The sequence below is a fragment of the Scyliorhinus torazame genome, chromosome 9, assembly GCF_047496885.1.
Source record: "Scyliorhinus torazame isolate Kashiwa2021f chromosome 9, sScyTor2.1, whole genome shotgun sequence".
Classification (NCBI taxonomy): domain Eukaryota; kingdom Metazoa; phylum Chordata; class Chondrichthyes; order Carcharhiniformes; family Scyliorhinidae; genus Scyliorhinus; species Scyliorhinus torazame.
The window spans coordinates 196637581-196657676 of NC_092715.1; the positions used below are offsets into that span (position 1 = coordinate 196637581).

The following is a 20096-nucleotide window of genomic DNA, read 5'->3' on the forward strand; positions in this document are numbered from 1 at the left end:
TAAGAAGGCGTACGGTGTTAGCTTTTATTGGCAGAGGGATTGAGTTTCGGAGCCATGAGGTCATGTTGCAGCTGTACAAAACTCTGGTGCGGCCACATTTGGAGTATTGCATGCAATTCTGGTCGTCGCATTATAGGAAGGATGTGGAAGCATTGGAAAGGGTGCAGAGGAGATTTACCAGAATGTTGCCTGGTATGAAGGGAAGATCTTATGAGGAAAGGCTGAGGGACTTGAGGCTGTTTTCGTTAGAGAGAAGAAGGTTAAGAGGTGACTTAATTGAGGCATGCAAGATGATCAGAGGATTTGATAGGATGGACTGTGAGAGCCTTTTTCCTCGGATGGTGATGTCTAGCACGAGGGGACATACCTTTAAATTGAGGGGAGATAGATATAGGACAGATTTCAGAGGTAGGTTCTTTACTCAGAGAGTAGTCAGGGCGTGGAATGCCCTGCCTGCAACAGTAGTGGACTCGTCAACACTAAGGGCATTCAAATGGTCATTGGATAGACATATGGACGATAAGGGAATAGTGTAGATGGGCTTTAGAGTGGTTTCACAGGTCGGCGCAACATCGAGGGCCGAAGGGCCTGTACTGCGCTGTAATGTTCTATGTTCTATTATTGAAGAATTCTTTGTGATCTAGAGACTTGGCTCTGAACAGGTTGTCATTACATCCCTGATTCTTGTTGAGTATTTCTCTCCTTTCAGGTAGCTACATGGAGGAAAAGGTTTCCCTTTTTCCTCGCTGGTGCTATTGGACTGCCTATGCACACAAAAAGTGGGAAATCAACCAGAAGGGCGGATATTCTCCTGAAAGAGCTCGTTCAATCTTTCATTCACGCTTTTAAACAGAAGAATAATCAGACAAGCTCCCATATCAACCTGCACTCCTCTCTGCCCGATTGTCCTGTAAACACAATTCAACAATTGCAGGAGCAGAAATATCTGCACCATATTGTTTTCATCTAACTTTACTGCAAATGATAGCAGCCATCAATCTGTCTCAACAGCTTCGCCCAAATGCTTGAAATAGGACTGCTCTTGTTTTACATCAGTCGTATTAGTTGAGATGTCCTTAATATGGGAAATGTAACATTTACGGAAACCCATATGATCCCTCCCTCCCCAACCAAAATACAGCCATTGCCCCTTTTGTATCTGCAGTTATACGCCAATGACACAAAAAGTCTACACTAGTTCCAAGAACGAAAAGGAATGGACAAGGTTAGGAATGCAGCAGTGTCATATGCTCAGGAGTCACAAACTACAACTGATATTTCTGGTCCTTTATAACGAGGTAATGAAGAACCAATTCCATAGAAAATAGGAGGAGTGTCCGCCATTCAACATGATCTTGGCTGATCCTCTCTCTCAACACCATACTCCAGCACTCTCCCCATACCCCTCAACACCATTACGGTCAAGAAATCTATTTCCTTCCTTCGCATACGCAGTGATTCGGCCTCCACAGCGTTATGTGATGGAGAATTCCAGAGGTTCACCACCCTCTAACAGACAGAATTTCTCCTCATCTCAGTCGTAAATGGCCTGAGAATGTGACCCATTATTCCAGACCCACCTTGCCAGAGGAAACAACATACAATCTGTCCAGCTCTTGTCAGTTTTATACATTTCAATTAGACCCCCTCTAGTTCTTCTAAATTCCAGTGAATACAGGCCCAGTCAACTCAATCTCTCCTCACACGACAATCCTGCCATCCGGGAATTAGTGGTCGCTCAATCGCAACTATATCCTTTCCCAGGTCAGGAGGCCAAAACTGCACACAATATTCCAGGTGTGGTCTCACCAAGGCCCTTGCAGTAGGACATCCTTGCACTCTAGTCCCCTTGCAATGAAGACCAACATTCTATCTGCCTTCCTAACTGCTTGCTGCACCTGAATGATTGTTTTCAGTGACTGGTGTACACAGAGGGAGAATTCAGAATTCTCAGCTGGTCGGGGGGAGTGAGTCCAGCTAGTGTGCTCTTTCAGAGGGTTGGTGCAGACTTGATGGGCCGAATGGCCTCCTTCTACTCTGTAGGAATTCTATGAAGCGCTATTTAATAACATGCCAGACACTTGGATACAATCCAGAAACAGGCAACTTGCATTTGCTGTAGTGGAAGCTCAAGAAAGATGGTCAAGAGGAACAAGGCTGGTTTAGCTCAGTGGGCTAGACAGCTGGTTTGTGATGCAGAACAAGGCCAGCAGCGCGGGTTCAATTCCTGCACCAGCAGGATTTAATGGAAAAACTCCTATGTGACATTTTGCGCATGATTGGCAGGGTGTTTCTCAGCGTCAATGTTGGTGAAATCGCAGCCCACATTTAGCATCACTTCGTGCCAAAAATGACTCAGTCGATGAGGGACCTGTCACAGACACAGGTGGACATTGCCGAGGCACTGAAGAGCAGTGCAGACAATGGGGAGGACTGGCGGAGCCAGGTGGCACAGAGGCTTCAGGAGATTTCTCCAGTTGCCCCCCTATCCCATGGAGTCCCCCAGGGCCGGGCAGGCACTGTCAGGGAGGAGGGAGCATTGGAGGCAACGAGATGCCTGCCACCAACAAGACGACATTGGTCTCCAGTTCTTCTGAATCCCCCCCCCCCCTCCCGACGCCGGCATATCTCAAGGGCAGTAGGCAGAACAGGGTGGCACGGCGATGCCAGTGTCACCGCTAAATCAGCTGGGGCCCTCAGGCTCCAGGCCCTCCAGAGGGCATCCAACTAGGGCATCAAAGGCCACAGGGGGCGTGGAAAGCAGCAGGTTGCCTCCACCTCCAACATTCATCCTGGGGACACACCTAGGCCTAGTAGTAGACCCGCGAGATCAAGAAAATTGAGGATCACTGAGTGGGCACTTTGAGGCGCGGCGGGGGGGGGGGGGGTTGACTGTAGCTAGGGGGAATGGAAATGTCAAACGTTCACTATTAAAAAATGTTACACCTGATACGTGTGAAGCCTCTGTCACGTTAATCTTCGCAACAGGCTTGCCTCTAACTCTTGTTTCCCTCCACTCCCGCCACCCTCCGGGCACACTGGTCCGGGATCAAATGATCCCGATGCAGACCCCGTTTTGAGGATGGGTGTGAGCGCGCTGTCAGCAGAAAGACAGGAGTCAGACTTTGGAATAAACTGAGTAGCGCCAGAGCTTTCCTCACAGCGAGTTATCATCACTCTCCTGCCTTGCAGAGTGACTCACTGACAGTGCCGATACAGGCCCATCATTCTCGGGTGATGTAACACAGACCTTTGGAGGGTGGATCACGGTAGTCGGGGGGAGACCCTCTGGAGACGTACTGCACACCACAGAGGTCCAATCATCGGAAATGCATCATGAACAGTCCGATACACCAGTCAATGACAGCACGGGTGGAAACAGGGCCTTGTAATATCGGGTCTCTGGCCTCAGCACTGGTATCATTTGGCGAGTACCCCTTATCCCCCAAGAGGCAACCCGTCATCCTGGGATGGGTGTCGAAGACGTTGAGGATCTCCAAGTGTCCCAGAATACAGTTGTCATGCATGCTCCCTGGGAAGTGTGCACGCACATGCATGATCCGGAGGTGGTGGTCGCACACAGTTGAACATTCAGGGAGTGGAACCCCTTTCTGTAAATGAAGGGCACTCCCTGATGCTCCACTCCGCAAGCTGGCACACATGCCATCAATTACCCCCTGGACCTGGGGCATACTGGCGACGGCGGAGAATCCTGCAGTCGGGCATTACGGTGAGCTTGGCGCAGCTCAATGTTGATATAGTCAGCTGCCCAGGCATACAGGGCATCCGTGAATTCACCTGTGGGTTTTGCTTGTGAAATACCACACAGGTCCCCGCTCAGGCCCTGGAATTAACTGGTGGCATAGACATTCAGGGCCGCAGTGACCTTCTTGACCACTGGGAGCGGGTGTCCTTCTCCTCCACAGGGTGCCAAGACCAAGAGGACGTAGCACAGGTGCCGCACTATTTCTTAGTTGAGATGGAGTCTCCTGTGGCACATGCTGTCCGTCATGTCCTCGAAAGACCAACGACGCCTGTAAACCTTGGGCGTTCACTTGTGTCCCCCTCTGAGTTCGTCCTCAGCCTGATGGGCGGCCGGGCATTCAGCGGTCCACTGCACACGGGGTGCCACCTCTAGCCTGCTTTGACATTGCTGCCTTCTCCGGCGCCTGGCCGGCTAGGCTGCCATCAGCACCACAAGGGGGCCCTCTGCGGGACCGACTCCACCATCCATTTTGGTATCTATCAGGAATTGAAGAATTTGTTTATGAAATAATCACCAGTAACAAAGATTTGAAAATCAACTCCGTAACATTCCACACATCACACTAACCATTAAACAACAAGGAAACGTCACCATTCCATATTGGTTCCAATACAAAGCTATATCAGCTCATTTCCGCAAAAAAAAATAAGCACACAGTATCACAGCAGGTTCCTCAACAGAAACAGCGGCCAAGCCTGAGAATGTATTATCATGTCCAGAGCTTTGTCATAAACGTGACTTCATCCACATATCAGTGCCATTCTCCGTCCAGGAGCCACAGCTGTGCAGATGGCCCAATCTCACCGGAACCAAATCCTGGCATCCACATATTCCACTGACGCCCAAGGTGCAGTTGAACATCCTCGACTTCCAGTGTGTTTAACCCGCGGTGATGTGCCAGTTACATGCAGCACTCACCGCACCAGCAACAAAAGCATCAGCAATCTGCAAAAGCATTTCTTCAATGGAATTAGCAGTAGGCCCATTTGGATCAATGTCACACACCAGGTCCTGCAGCGTCTTATTGCTTCAAACTGGATTGCCTGCTGTACTCAAACGTCCCCCCTGAGCCCGCGGTTCAAGGAGCCAGGTATCTTAGAAAAAAGTGTCCTTCTTTCCAGCAACAGAATAGGAAGGAAACAGCAACCGCAGCCTCCAGGCATTTGCAGCCACATGAATGAGCAAGCAGCAAACACAACCTGCAGCTGTGAAGTGCTCCCACAACTAAAAGGGTCAATCCCTTATTAGCAATAGCCTTCAACTGTGAAGCTCGAGCTGCTCCCGGTCCAAGGGAGTTAAAGTAACCTTCAGCACATAACCAAGAACAGGACTCTGTCCTGCAAGTGTTTGGTAGGACAGACAGGCAGCAGCTGTAGTTGCCCCTGTTATGGGTATCCACAATATTTAACGATGGCTTGAAGGCCTCACATATGAAAAATACCCCCCCCCCCACCCCAGGTCCAGGGGTGACCTCAAAACTAGAACGCTTCAGCCCTCCCACCCAAACTCAACAACCCTGAGGGGTGGCTCACCCCCTTACACTGTGGCAGCAGGTCCAGTGCCTTTGAACTGCATACCAGAAAATAGAAATGGCTACTCACCTCCTCAGTTCCCCTCAGTTGCCGTTGTGCCAACTTCACCTTTTTGAAAAGGAGTACTAAACGACACCGGTGTGATTTCTCGCTGGGGAGCTGGTTAATTCCTAGGAGGCCACTACATTCGACTTCAATCTCGCGAATGAGATGGAAGTTATTGCAAATTGCGGTCAATGATATGCTTGCCATATTTGGACGTGATTCAGAATTTGCCATCGGAAGTGGGCCGGTTAGATAGCAAACTGATTCGCACCTGGAGCGAATCTTTATTTTGGTCCCACTATTTAACTGTCACGCCCAGATCCACGGCTGGCGCAATGCAGTGGTTAAATCATGCCTATTGCCTTGGTTGCTCAGTGTAACTATTTAGTCATTATTGCTCACGTCTGCATACATACGAAAAGAAAAACTAGGAGCAGGACTAAGGCCAGTTAGTAAGATCATGGTTGGTCCAATTGTAACATCAAAACTGCATCCCACCTAACTCCGATAACCTTTCACCCCCTTGCTCATCTAGAATCCACTCAGAACTGCCTCAAAAATATTCAAAGACTCTACTTCCACCACCTTTTGAGGAAGAGAATTTCAAAGTCATACCAGAGAAAACAATTCTCCTCATTTCTGTCTCAAATGAGTAACCCCATATTTTTAAACAGTGACCGCGAGTTCTAGATTCTCCCGCAAGAGGAAACTTCCTTTCCACATCCATCCTGTCAAGACTCCGCAGAATCTTATAAGTTTCCATTAAGTCACCTCTTACCCTTCTGACCTCTAGCCGATACAAACCTGTCCTCAAAGACAACCCGTCCGTTCCAGGTATTAGTCTAGTAAACCTTCTCAGATCTTCTTTCAACACATTTTCATCCTTCTTTAAATAAGGAGACCAATACTGTAGACAATTCTCCAGATGTGGTCTCGCCAATGCCCTGTACAACTGAAGCACAACCTCCCTATATTTCTATTCCATTTCCCTCACAATAAAAATTTATTTGCTTTCCTAATTACTTGCTGTTCCTGCATACTAATCTTTCACAATCCATGCACCAGGACACACAGATCCCTCTGCACCTCGGAGCTGTCTGCAATCTCTCACCATTTATATAACATACTTCTTTTTCATTCTTCCTGTCAAAATGGACAATTTCATATTTTCCCACATTTGCCAGATCTTTGTCCACTCACTTAACCCATGTCTCTTTTTAGCCTCCTTATGCCCTCTTGACAACCTACTTTCTTACCAGGCTTTGTATCATCAGCAAAATTAGCAACCATATCTTCGATCTCTTCATCCAAGTCATTCATATAAATTGTAAACGGTTGAGGGCCTAGCACTAATCTCCGTGTCACACCACTCATCTTGCCGACCAGGTTTGTTCAAAGCTAGTTCAAGTTTGTAGAGACTCTTTCAGCATTTAATCTTGGGAGTCCTGTCACTTATTTTCTTACCCTTGATTCTTCCACGTATGATATTCTTTAAACGATTATGGTCTATCAAACCAGATCCTAACAGGCACCTGGCTTGGCCAGTATTCTCAAAACTGGGATAACAGGATGATGGATGCATTTTTATACTCTTGAAGGATGATTTTTTTTTTTGCCACGTGAGCTACAATAGCTCAGTCAGAAACTGCGTTGGCTGCGGTCTTCCAGCTTAATATGTCTCAACAGATAAGATGGTGCTTAGGCACTAGAAAGAGTCATAATGTGCCTTAATAGTTTCATTGGGATAGCAAAGGGCATGGATTTGAATTCCGTTAAGAGCCAATACGAGTGGTTATTATCCTGTGCTCCATGAAATAATGGAGTTCACAATTTTAAATGCTGAGTCAGTTAAACAAATGTGCAGCCAAAATAAAAAAAGGGGGAAACAATTTAAGGCGAGGATAGGATAGATTTCAGAAAGAACAATCAGTTGTGAACACAAAATAAGTCAAACTCCTGCCATGTTTAGAACGGTATTGTCCAAGAAGCTCTATTCTAGAGTGTGGCCGATAGTAACTGTCCACACGGTTAACTTTATTCCAGCAGAACATTAACAGCAGTGTGTAAGTCACCAAAATATTTTTGTTTCAAACTGTGACTCTGTGGCTTCATTCTTTTCATAAAAACCTTGGTTTTCAGATTCCAGAAACAAACTACATTGGCCGCTACAGAGATCATAAGCAAAACATTAGAATTATACTGACGTTTCCGAAAACAATATAGGGGCGGCACGGACGGTGCAGTGGTTAGCATGCTGCCTCATGGCGCTGAGGACCCGGGTTTGATCCCAGCTCCGGGTCACTGTCCATGTGGAGTTTGCACATTCTCCCAGTGTCTGCGTGGGTCTCACCCCCACAACTCAAGGATGTGCCCCTCAATTGGAAAAAAAATTGGGTACTATAAATTTATTTATTTTTAAAACGACATAACTTGAGAGTAGACATGTGAATACTCTGCCTGTCTTAGTTTGGAAATGCTGCTTCCAAAAATTCAATCATTTCAGTACTTCTTTCATTTTAAGGAATAGATGTTTTCAACTGCTTGTGTCTCCGGTTTCTTCCCACAGTCCAGTGTACAGGTTAGGTGGATTGGCCATGCTAAATTGCCCCTTAGTGTCCAGGGATGAGCAGGTTAGGTGGACTGGCCATGATCAATGCGTGGGGTTACGGGAAAAGGGCGATGGAGTGCACCTATATAGAGTGCTCTTTCGGAGTGTGGATGCAGACTTGATAGGTCGAATGGCCTCCTTCGGCACTCTATGGGTTCTATGTGTCTTACCTGCAAGTGTGGAACGAGGTCAAAGAAGAGTTGGAGAGCTTGCTGGACAAAAAGAGTAGGTGCATTCTTTTCCTCTCCGGATTGGGTCTGCAGTACAATCTTAAGGAGACTAAGACGAAGCTCAGTGTTCTCACGCAGGCAGTGTGGTTCACAGTACAGATATTTGAAAAACGGTGCCATCATTGTCACAATGGATGCATTTAGTCTTTGAGAAACAAAGAAACTTGTACTATTAAATAGGTCTACAATTTAAGCAATACCATTCGATCGACATTTAAATTTTTTTTTTATCTGTATGCAAATTTCTAATTTACTATATTCCTCCTGTGCAACACTCAATGTTGCTCCACAAGAAGACAAGCAACTATCATGTCCAGTAGCTCTGAGAATTACACATTGTAATCAATTGTTAGAATCATAGAATAGAATCATAGAATCCCTAGAGCAGGAGACCATTCGGCCCATCAAGTCTGCACCAACTCTCTAAAAGAGCACTCCACCCAAGCTTGCTCCCCTTCCCTATCCCAGTAACCCCTTAACCTAACCTACACATCTTTATCTTTTTGGACACAAAGGGGCCATTTAGCATAGCCAATCCAACTAACCTGCACATCTTTGGACTATGGGAGGAAACTGAAGCACCCAGAAGAAAACCACGTAGACTTGGGGAGGATGTGCAAACTCCACACAGACAAGTGACTCAAGGCCGGAATTGAACCCGGGTCCCTGGTGCGGTGAGGCAGCAGTGCTAACCACTGGGCCACCATGCCACCCAAAATGAGCCAGGTCCAAGATGAAGTTCTACCTTTCCCTCCTGACAGGTACCGCTCAGCACTCAACAACTTGCTCAGCAAAGGGGAAACTCCGGAGCCCAGCAAGAATCAGACACATCCCTACATTCCACCACTCTTTGACATTGCACATTTGTAGACTACATTGGTGTGCAACCTGACAACCCTTAAAACATAGTTTACCTTTAACTAATGAAACTGCTCTAATACCAATGACATCTATTAAAGAAAGGTTACTATTGATAATGGATGTATTGCAATTGAACATGTTTACCTCTCTGCAGGCTGTTGAAAAATAGCCGATATTTGCTGGAGTAGGAATGGCCAGCTGTCAGGTTTGTTCTCCAATACAAAGATATAAGGATGTGGCGGGCTCCTGCACAAAAAACATGATATTAGCAGAAGAAGTACTTCATTATCTTGTCAAACCTTCTCAGTAATGACGGTGTTAAAATAAAAATAAACTTGCAGTCAGATCGTTTTATTTAAACTATAAACAAATGTATACAACGAATACAGTAAGTCGGTCAACTCTGCTTGGCTTAATTTCAATAAATGTTCCTCATTAAAGTTGCCTTTACAATATATTTATATTGTATGCGGGTTCATAAACTTGTTTCTGAATAAGAATGATCAACTCTAAATAGCACCGAATCAATTATTTCTAGATCAAACAGGAGATGAGCAGAGAGAAGACATAACTCAGTATTTTCTTCCGTATCAAAACCATTGCCAACATATTCCTTCCGCCTCAATTTATTTATTCTTGCACATGTTTTCACATTATCTAAAATACAGTTAAATATGGCACTTGAGAAATATTACATAATTAGGTGTAGCTTTTTGCAATGTTTAATTGCATTGAATCCATACATGCAGCAGAATCAATGTGTGCATTACTGAAATGGAGCGTAAGCAGGATAGCCGTGCTATAATAGTTTGTTTACACTGCCCTCAATAATTGTCTCTCTGCTGCACTGCATGTTACATTGTAATGGGATGGGGTGGCAGGGTTTAATGCCAATAATGACGTGTTGGAAACAATAAAGTAGAATGAGTAAAACTCTCACCTTCGATACCTAAATTTATGGCTTGTGAGCACAAGGAATCATGCCTAGTGTAGCTAATTAAATTGTTCATTCCTTGATTGATGGTCACAGCAAGTTGTGCAAGGCGAGCATTATGGAGCGTCGAGTCCCATAAAGGTGAAGTTTAGCACATTAGCGAATGATCCTTGCTCTCTACTTCAGCACTAGCTCTGACTGTTCGAAGAGGTGCATTTCCAGAGCAAGATAACAGGCAACTGGATGTTGATATTTTTCTCATTCCACCTTTTATATACCCACTGCCCCTCTTCCTTTTATTTCTCTTAAGCGAGTAATTACCCATCTGCCTTCTTACGTACTGCCACCAGCCCAGACTTCAGTAACCTTGCACACTTTGGAGAAGGTGGAGAGAGGCAGAAAGATTTGTTGATGTGATTACCAAGGCACCCATTTGGGCCTCCTTGTCAGAAGCAACCCTGAATGACCCATTGTCCTCTCGCTTTGGGACCTTCCTGCCCATCATTCCGACTTTGAGAACCTTCTACCCATCCCATTCATTCTATCCGCCACTTCCTCCTTTGACTCTGCCAGTAGATGAACAATCATGACCCACTCTCAATTTAATTCTAGTTTAGTCTCACACAAGGCCCTTGTGATTCACAACTTTACTGTGGACATGAAAACTAAGATAAGCTGGTTATGATTATGTTACTGGATGGGTAGTCCAGAAGCCAGGACTAATACTCCAGAGAACACACGTTCAAATCCCACCATTGCAGTTTGAGAATAGAATTCAGGTGTTTATAAAAATTATATAAAAAACAGACATCAGTAAAAATGGCAATAAATTTGCTGGATTAATGTAAGAATACAACTTGTTCAATAACATTCTTCAGGGAGGGAAACCCAACATCCTTAACTGGTCTGGCCTATACATGATTCAAATCCTATCAAAACATAGCTGACTCTGAACTGCCCTCATTAGTGGGCTCACATGCCACTCATTTGTATTGAACTGCTGAAAAGGATATGACCCCCGGCCATACATCTTGTGGGATCACCTTCCTCATCAATCACAATATTTCAAGATGAAGCCCCATAGGAAGATTTTATTTTCATGGAGAGACGATCACATGCAGCAACAGATTTCACTTAAGTGAATGTACCTAGTATGGGTATACTTTTCATCTTCTGTACCCCAGCTCTACCTGTATTCCAATGGTGATGCAACCCTGATCACTTTAGCATCTCCCCTTACTTCTCCAGCTCTCCATTTTCCCCTTCTTCAAGCCCTGCACTTTCTTTTACTCGTCTCTAATGCCCTTCATCCCACCCCAAACTTTATCTCCCCTCCTTCCTTCCCTCAGCCACTACACTGAATGACTGCCCATGATTAACTGTCCAGAATTGGCTCAGTGGCAGGAAGCAGAGGGTGATGGTCATGGGGTGCTTTTCTAACTGGAAGCTTGGGTCCAGTGGGGTCCCGCAGGGATCAGTGTTGGGGCCCTTGCTGTTTGTGATTTAGATAAATGATTTAGGCTTGAATGTAGGATGGTTGATCAGTAAGTTCGCAGATGATATGAAAATCGGTGGGTGGTGGGGTGGTAAATAGTGAAGAAGATCGCCTCAAATTGTAGGGGGATACAGACAGGCTGGTTAGATGGGCTGATCAAAGGTGAATGGAATTCAATCCGGATAAGAGTGAAATGATGCACTTGTGCAGGACAAACAAGGCAAGGGAATACAGGGTAAACGGCAGGACCCTGGAAAGCACCGAAGATCAGAGGGACCTTGGTACACATGTACAACAGTCCCTTAAGGTAGCAGGGCAGGTGGATAAAGTGATTAAGATATATGGTATACCTGCCTTTATTAGCCGAGGCATGGAGTTTAAGAGCAGGGAGGTTATGCTGGAACTATATAGAACATTGGTTAGGCCACAGCTAGAGTATTGTGTGCAGTTACGGAATCCACATTGTAGGAGGGATGTGATAGCACTGGAAAGGGTGCAGAGGAGGTTACCAGGATGCTGGCTGGACTGGAGAGTTTTCGGTAAAAAGAGAGATTGCACTTGTTTGGGTGGCACAGTGGCGCAGTGGTTAGCACTGCTGCCGAAGTCATTGGCCCCTTCGGGGATGGCGAAGTTGCTGGCTGCATTCATGGAGAAGGCAAGAGGCAGGAAGTGCGTTTGAGGGGGGGGGGGTGTAATATGAGTATGGAGAGAAGGCCAGCTAGAAGGCCAACTCTTGGTTCACCAGTTGGCAGGAGGCTGCTAGGGATATCATTCAGGTTAGGGATTCAGAGAGTAGGCTGGTTTCCGCCTCAGTCAAGGTGAATGGGGCATCTTGAGTGTTCAAACTTTATAGGTCGGAGCCACTAGAAGACGAGCTGGGAATGGTAGAGCTTTTAAGAGGGTCTGGAGTTCCCCAGGGTGGGGGAGGAATTGCAGAAGGAGCTTGAGGCACCGCTGGGGTTGGAGGAGGTTCAAAGATCATTAGGAAAGGTGCGGACAGGAAAGGCACCTGGCCGGATGAGGCCCCGGTGGAATTCAACAAGAAGTTTGGGGATCAGTTGGTTCCATTATTGATGGGAATGTTTAATGATTCTCCAGCATGGGATTCTCTCCCTGAGACGCTTGGGCAGGCAGCTATTTCCCTTCTCCTGAAAAAGGATAAGGATCCCACAGAATGCGGGTCCTATCACCCAATTTCAATGCTTAATGTAGACACAAAGCTTTTGGCCAAGATCCTGGCGTTGAGGTTGGAACCCGGTCTCCGGGAGGTAGTTGGAGAGGATCAGCCGGGATTTATGAAAGGCCGAAATTTGTCAACCAAAGTGAGGCGACTGCTTAATGTGATTCTCACCCCAGTGGCTGGGCCGGAACCGGAGATAATCGATTCAGAAAAAGCGCTCAATAAGGTTGAGTGGAGGTACCTTTTGTGGCTTTGGAGAAGTTTGGGCTGGGCCCTGGTTCATATCATCGGTGCGTTTGTTGTACAAGGCTCCTTCTGCCAGCGTCCGTACTGACTCATGAATTTGGGGTCTTTTCGGGTGCTTAGGGGGATGAGCCAGGGGTGTCCTATGTCTCCCGTCTTGATCACTTTGGCAATCAAGCCACTGGCTATTGCACCGAGGACCTCAAACAAATGGAGAGGGATAGTTAGGAGTGGGCGGGAGAGCGGTCGCGGGCAACGGAGCTCCGGAAGGGGGAACATAGTCGCGTCCCATTCCCCACCAAAAAAACTTGCAGCGAAGTGTGCAAACCGGCCGGATTGGAAGCCCAAGAGGCGGCCATTAAGGAGCTGGAAAAGGCCGCGACTGACAAGAGTGAACAGATCACAGCCCTGGAGAAGGAGGTGGCGAGACTGCTCAGAATGCAGGGGAGCCTGAAGGGCAGAGTGGACGATCAGGAAAACCGCTCGAGAAGGCAAAATGTCAGGATAGTGGGCCGACCAGAGGGGATCGAGGGTAGAAATCCACGGCATAAGTGGCCGAGATGCTGGGCACCTTAGTGGGGAGGAAAACTTTCCCCAAACCACCCAAAATGGACAGAGCACACCGGTCGCTGCGCCCGAAGCCCAAGGCAGGGGACCACCTGAGGGCCGTTATAGCTAAACTGCACCGGTACCAAGACAGGGAAACAATCCTGCGCTGGGCCAGGGAAAACAGAATATGCAAATGGGAAGGGCACCTCATTAGAGTTTACGAGGACATTGGGGCAGACCTAGCCAGGAGACGGGCCAAATTCAATACAGCAAAAGCAGCTCTTCACAAGAGCAACGTGTGTTTTGGTATGCTGTGCCCAGCGAAACTCTGGGTCACATACCAAGACAGAGAGTACTTCTTCAAAGCCCCTGCCGAAGCAAACAAGTTTGTCGAGGAAGTCGGGCTGGAAAACCAGCAGCTAGGGTTGAAATAAGGGGCCCCGAGCAAGGGGCAACAGCACGCCGACTGCAAGTCATGCTCTCCGTATACAACCCCAGCACATTCCTGTCAACTAAGTATTCGGGTCCGTACTCCACTGCGGACAAAGTAAGCCCTTCCGTCTACAAGATAAAGTACCCCAATGGAAAGACTGCGTGGTTCCATATCAACCAGCTGAAGGCATATGGAACACAGTCTAACCACGCACACCACGTCATGCTCGACGTAGCAGACCACGCGCCGCCCACAGCCAACGTAACCCTACCCTCCCCCAACAGGTCCAGCCCAGCCACGGACTCAACCCCGACTCCACCCCCGAACTACAGACTTCGCCCCGGAACGCCCACAGACTGCAGCAGCAGCGACTGTGACTCAGACAAAAGCCACAGCACGCCTCCCTACTATCCCCATGCAACAGGCCCCACACCCATCGAATCTGGCCACGATTCGAGTGATCCCTTCACGATCACTTTCCTAAACAAACCCCACCACCGACCACCGACCGACAATGTTGATCCCGACTCCGTCCCCACAGAACTAGACATCACCTATTGGCACAGAGATAATTCGTACAGACTCGTCCGGAACAACGAGAGCGATCCAAAATCAAACCATGCAGCCCTATCAGCCCTGATACACTCGAGAGTTTGGCACCCGGGAGACGATGATGACTTTGAGTCTGACTCCCAGAACGAGAACCCCTTTGCGACCCTGTTCGCAACCGATAACTGAGGTGTCCACATGATGTTTTAAAAGGAACCGCTTGGGAGAAACGGTGTCCTTTCTGATGGAACCTGCAGCATGTTTGATGTTGTTTGTAGTGTTTTGTTACATGTGGTATGTTAGACCGGAAAAACTTTTCCCCGCAGCCCCACGCCTTTTCGGCCGAAACCTCTGAGAACTTGTCCGCAGAGACTTGTTAATGTCCCAGACGCCAGTTCAGCGGAACTCGTCTGTCGACAGATACACAGACCCCCGTTCGTAACTGCCCTTCTGGTTCGAAGGAAGAACCAATACGGCAACCCCCCCACGATGACTCCATTTCTTGCCCGTTCTTGTCGGTTTGTCAGGCGGTGGAGAAACGGCATTGGGACCCGCCCTGCCCGGGAACCCTGCCTTTGGTCAGCTACGCTCGGGTAGAGCACACACGGCATTGGTCGCCGTCCTACCCGGGGACTCCATCCAAATCTTACCCGTCGCGACCCATACGCACCTCACTTCGGCAAGTTTTGTTCAAAAAGTTTTGTTTTGTTTTCAGGTAACCCTTAGGTTGCCAACCTTACGCTGTTTACATCCTCAAACATTTGGATGGTAAATCGCACAGCCTGCGAGATGGCTCGCACTGGTTCAGTATTTGTAAGTGTGTCTTGTCCTCAAATTCGGTTTTTGGAGAAAAAAATGAGGGATACACATAGTGACCAATTATAAAGGGAGTAATTGGCACTAAAGGACAGACAGGCTATCATACGAGATATTAAACCAAGATAGTAACAGACACTATGCTTGATCCCACAGAACTCCAGAAGCTCCAGGACCAGAGAAGAGAAAAGAAAAGAGAGAAGAAGAACCATGAGGACATCCTCCGCGTGGCTCATAATCCTAATGGACATTTGGTTGCGCGCGAACGCGAACCCCCTGACCTCAACTCCCCCAGCCGTTAATGATTCACTTACCCACAGTACCCAGAGCCCAGTCGCAAGCGACACCACACCATCTTGGTGTGACAGGTTTATAACCAGGTACTCCCTGTCCTACTTGATAGAATCCCTACTAGTATTGGCGATACTCTGCTGCATCGTGCAGACTATTCGTCTGAGAAAATGGAGAAGGAGAGCCTACCGCACTTGCACCCCGGTATATAGGATAAGATCCCCTATTTTCGGATATGACCAGATCCCGACTCCCGCGATCTATAATAAAGAGCATTCGTTTGCGATTTGTTGTAAATAAAGAAACGTTCATGAGTAATTGTACAATCCTGAGCTTGAATCACAGATAGGAGATTTTGTGGGAGCGTGAGAGACTCACGTTTGGTATGTTGCCTCCCAGGTGCAAGGGTACGTGATGTCTCGGATCGTGTTTTCCGGGTCCTTAGGGGGGAGGGGGAGCAGCCCCAAGTCGTGGTCCACATTGGCACTAACGACATAGGTAGGAAAGGGGACAAGGATGTCAGGCAGGCTTTCAGGGAGCTAGGATGGAAGCTCAGAACTAGAACAAACAGAGTTGTTATCTCTGGGTTGTTGCCCGTGCCACGTGATAGTGAGATGAGGAATAGGGAGAGAGAGCATTTAAACACGTGGCTACAGGGATGGTGCAGGCGGGAGGGATTCAGATTTCTGGATAACTGGGGCTCTTTCTGGGGAAGGTGGGACCTCTACAGACAGGATGGTCTACATCTGAACCTGAGGGGCACAAATATCCTGGGGGGGAGATTTGTTAGTGCTCTTTGGGGGGGTTTAAACTCATGCAGCAGGGGCATGGGAACCTGGATTGTAGTTTTAGGGTAAGGGAGAATGAGAGTATAGAGGTCAGGAGCACAGATTTGACGTCGCAGGAGGGGGCCAGTGTTCAGGTAGGTGGTTTGAAGTGTGTCTACTTCAATGCCAGGAGTATACGAAACAAGGTAGGGGAACTGGCAGCATGGGTTGGTACCTGGGACTTCGATGTTGTGGCCATTTCGGAGACATGGATAGAGCAGGGACAGGAATGGATGTTGCAGGTTCCGGGGTTTAGGTGTTTTAGTAAGCTCAGAGAAGGAGGCAAAAGAGGGGGAGGTGTGGCGCTGCTAGTCAAGAGCAGTATTACGGTGGCGGAGAGGATGCTAGATGGGGACTCTTCTTCCGAGGTAGTATGGGCTGAAGTTAGAAACAGGAAAGGAGAGGTCACCCTGTTGGGAGTTTTTTATAGGCCTCCTAATAGTTCTAGGGATGTAGAGGAAAGGATGGCGAAGATGATTCTGGATAAGAGCGAAAGTAACAGGGTAGTTATTATGGGAGACTTTAACTTTCCAAATATTGACTGGAAAAGATATAGTTCGAGTACAATAGATGGGTCGTTTTTTGTACAGTGTGTGCAGGAGGGTTTCCTGAAACAATATGTTGACAGGCCAACAAGAGGCGAGGCCACGTTGGATTTGGTTTTGGGTAATGAACCAGGCCAAGTGTTGGATTTGGAGGTAGGAGAGCACTTTGGGGACAGTGACCACAATTCGGTGACGTTTACGTTAATGATGGAAAGGGATAAGTATACACCGAAGGGCAAGAGTTATAGCTGGGGGAAGGGTAATTATGATGCCATTAGACGTGACTTGGGGGGGATAAGGTGGAGAAGTAGGCTGCAAGTGTTGGGCACACTGGATAAGTGGGGCTTGTTCAAGGATCAGCTACTGCGTGTTCTTGATAAGTACGTACCGGTCAGACAGGGAGGAAGGCGTCGAGCGAGGGAACCGTGGTTTACCAAGGAAGTGGAATCTCTTGTTAAGAGGAAGAAGGAGGCCTATGTGAAGATGAAGTGTGAAGTTTCGGTTGGGGCGATGGATAGTTACAAGGTAGCGAGGAAGGATCTAAAGAGAGAGCTAAGACGAGCAAGGAGGGGACATGAGAAGCATTTGACAGGAAGGATCAAGGAAAACCCAAAAGCTTTCTATAGGTATGTCAGGAATAAGCGAATGACTAGGGAAAGAGTAGGACCAGTCAAGGACAGGGATGGGAAATTGTGTGTGGAGTCTGAAGAGATAGGCGAGATACTAAATGAATATTTTTCGTCAGTATTCACTCAGGAAAAAGATAATGTTGTGGAGGAGAATGCTGAGCCCCAGGCTAATAGAATAGATGGCATTGAGGTACGTAGGGAAGAGGTGTTGGCAATTCTGGACAGGCTGAAAATAGATAAGTCCCCGGGACCTGATGGGATTTATCCTAGGATTCTCTGGGAGGCCAGGGAAGAGATTGCTGGACCTTTGGCTTTGATTTTTATGTCATCATTGGCTACAGGAATAGTGCCAGAGGACTGGAGGACAGCAAATGTGGTCCCTTTGTTCAAAAAGGGGAGCAGAGACAACCCCGGCAACTATAGACCGGTGAGCCTCACGTCTGTAGTGGGTAAAGTCTTGGAGGGGATTATAAGAGACAAGATTTATAATCATCTAGATAGGAATAATATGATCAGGGATAGTCAGCATGGCTTTGTGAAGGGTAGGTCATGCCTCACAAACCTTATTGAGTTCTTTGAGAAGGTGACTGAACAGGTAGACGAGGGTAGAGCAGTTGATGTGGTGTATATGGATTTCAGCAAAGCGTTTGATAAGGTTCCCCACGGTAGGCTATTGCAAAAAATACGGAGGCTGGGGATTGAGGGTGATTTAGAGATGTGGATCAGAAATTGGCTAGCTGAAAGAAGACAGAGGGTGGTGGTTGGTGGGAAATGTTCAGAATGGAGTACAGTCACAAGTGGAGTACCACAAGGATCTGTTCTGGGGCCGTTGCTGTTTGTCATTTTTATCAATGACCTAGAGGAAGGCGCAGAAGGGTGGGTGAGTAAATTTGCAGACGATACTAAAGTCGGTGGTGTTGTCGATAGTGTGGAAGGATGTAGCAGGTTACAGAGGGATATAGATAAGCTGCAGAGCTGGGCTGAGAGGTGGCAAATGGAGTTTAATGTAGAGAAGTGTGAGGTGATTCACTTTGGAAGGAATAACAGGAATGCGGAATATTTGGCTAATGGTAAAGTTCTTGAAAGTGTCGATGAGTAGAGGGATCTAGGTGTCCATGTACATAGATCCCTGAAAGTTGCCACCCAGGTTGATAGGGTTGTGAAGAAGGCCTATGGAGTGTTGGCCTTTATTGGTAGAGGGATTGAGTTCCGGAGTCGGGAGGTCATGTTGCAGCTGTACAGAACTCTGGTACGGCCGCATTTGGAGTATTGCGTACAGTTCTGGTCACCGCATTATAGGAAGGACGTGGAGACTTTGGAGCGGGTGCAGAGGAGATTTACCAGGATGTTGCCTGGTATGGAGGGAAAATCTTATGAGGAAAGGCTGATGGACTTGAGGTTGTTTTCGTTGGAGAGAAGAAGGTTAAGAGGAGACTTAATAGAGGCATACAAAATGATCAGGGGGTTGGATAGGGTGGACAGTGAGAGCCTTCTCCCGCGGATGGATATGGCTGGCACGAGGGGACATAACTTTAAACTGAGGGGTAATAGATATAGGACAGAGGTCAGAGGTAGGTTCTTTACGCAAAGAGTAGTGAGGCCGTGGAATGCCCTACCTGCTACAGTAGTGAACTCGCCAACATTGAGGGCATTTAAAAGTTTATTGGATAAACATATGGATGATAATGGCATAGTGTAGGTTAGATGGCTTTTGTTTCGGTGCAACATCGTGGGCCGAAGGGCCTGTACTGCGCTGTATTGTTCTATGTTCTATGTTCTATATGACTGCCAAGCCAGAAAAATGTGTATAATACTGCTATGATTTTGTTTGTATGGTTTAGGAAGTTAGCGTGATGGAATGTTTGAGTGAGTGTAGTTTATTCAGGATAGTTAGAGGTTCCAACTTTCTTGTTTTGTAATGCATGTCCCTGTTTGACATAGCGCCCCTCAGAATTGTCAGTTAAAATTTTTTTGCATAGTTATGGTCAGTGTAGAAGCCATAGAAGAATGCTCGCCAGGTCAGGGAATGGAAAACAACGCAGTTATGTGATCCTTCACGCTTCGCGTTAGGATCACAAGGAGGGTGTGTAGCCACCTGGGTTGGCCAACTCCCGATGTAAAATGGAGAACAGCAAAGGCTGCAGGGAAATTCAGCCAACAGAGGCAGAAACTAGCAGGTGCAAGTTTACTGTGTATTAAACTCTGCAAAAGCCCAGACAGCATCGATACAAGCAGCCACCTGCATAATAATGTAGCAGCCATCTACATACTAATGAGCGATCCCCGGGTACAATCGAAATATTTGGGATAAACAAAGCCAAGCCCGACTCCTCGGCGCCAGCAGGAGCCAACACAAAAGAGGTTAACGGACACCTCAAGACCACCCATCGATCAGGGAACCGCTCCAGTATTGGAGAAATCGAACCAAGCGATTGGAACAAAGTCCAATCACTTGGAACCAGGTACAGGGTCCGCCCCGAAAGGCAGGAAGCCCCTGGGGACTTTAAAGTTAAGCCCCCAAGTTCAAATCGTTCTTCTTGACTAGGTCACTCAGCAACGCGAA

At 47.3% G+C, this 20096-nt stretch overlaps 1 protein-coding gene across 5 annotated transcripts in view; it reads right to left on the reverse strand.

Moving 5' to 3' along the window:
• Window positions 1-20096, reverse strand: part of focad (focadhesin) — a 334365-nt gene that overhangs the window by 242679 nt on the left and 71590 nt on the right. For all 5 annotated transcript variants that reach the window (XR_011949158.1, XR_011949159.1, XM_072516930.1 and 2 more), the window contains 2 exons: window positions 9187-9288; window positions 8122-8326 (listed from right to left, as the gene is read on the reverse strand). Coding sequence is in view for 3 of the 5 variants with exons in the window: in XM_072516930.1 (XP_072373031.1) it covers window positions 8122-8326; window positions 9187-9288 (307 nt within the window). In the remaining 2 variants the exon portion in view is untranslated. The remainder of the gene's footprint in view (window positions 1-8121; window positions 8327-9186; window positions 9289-20096) is intronic.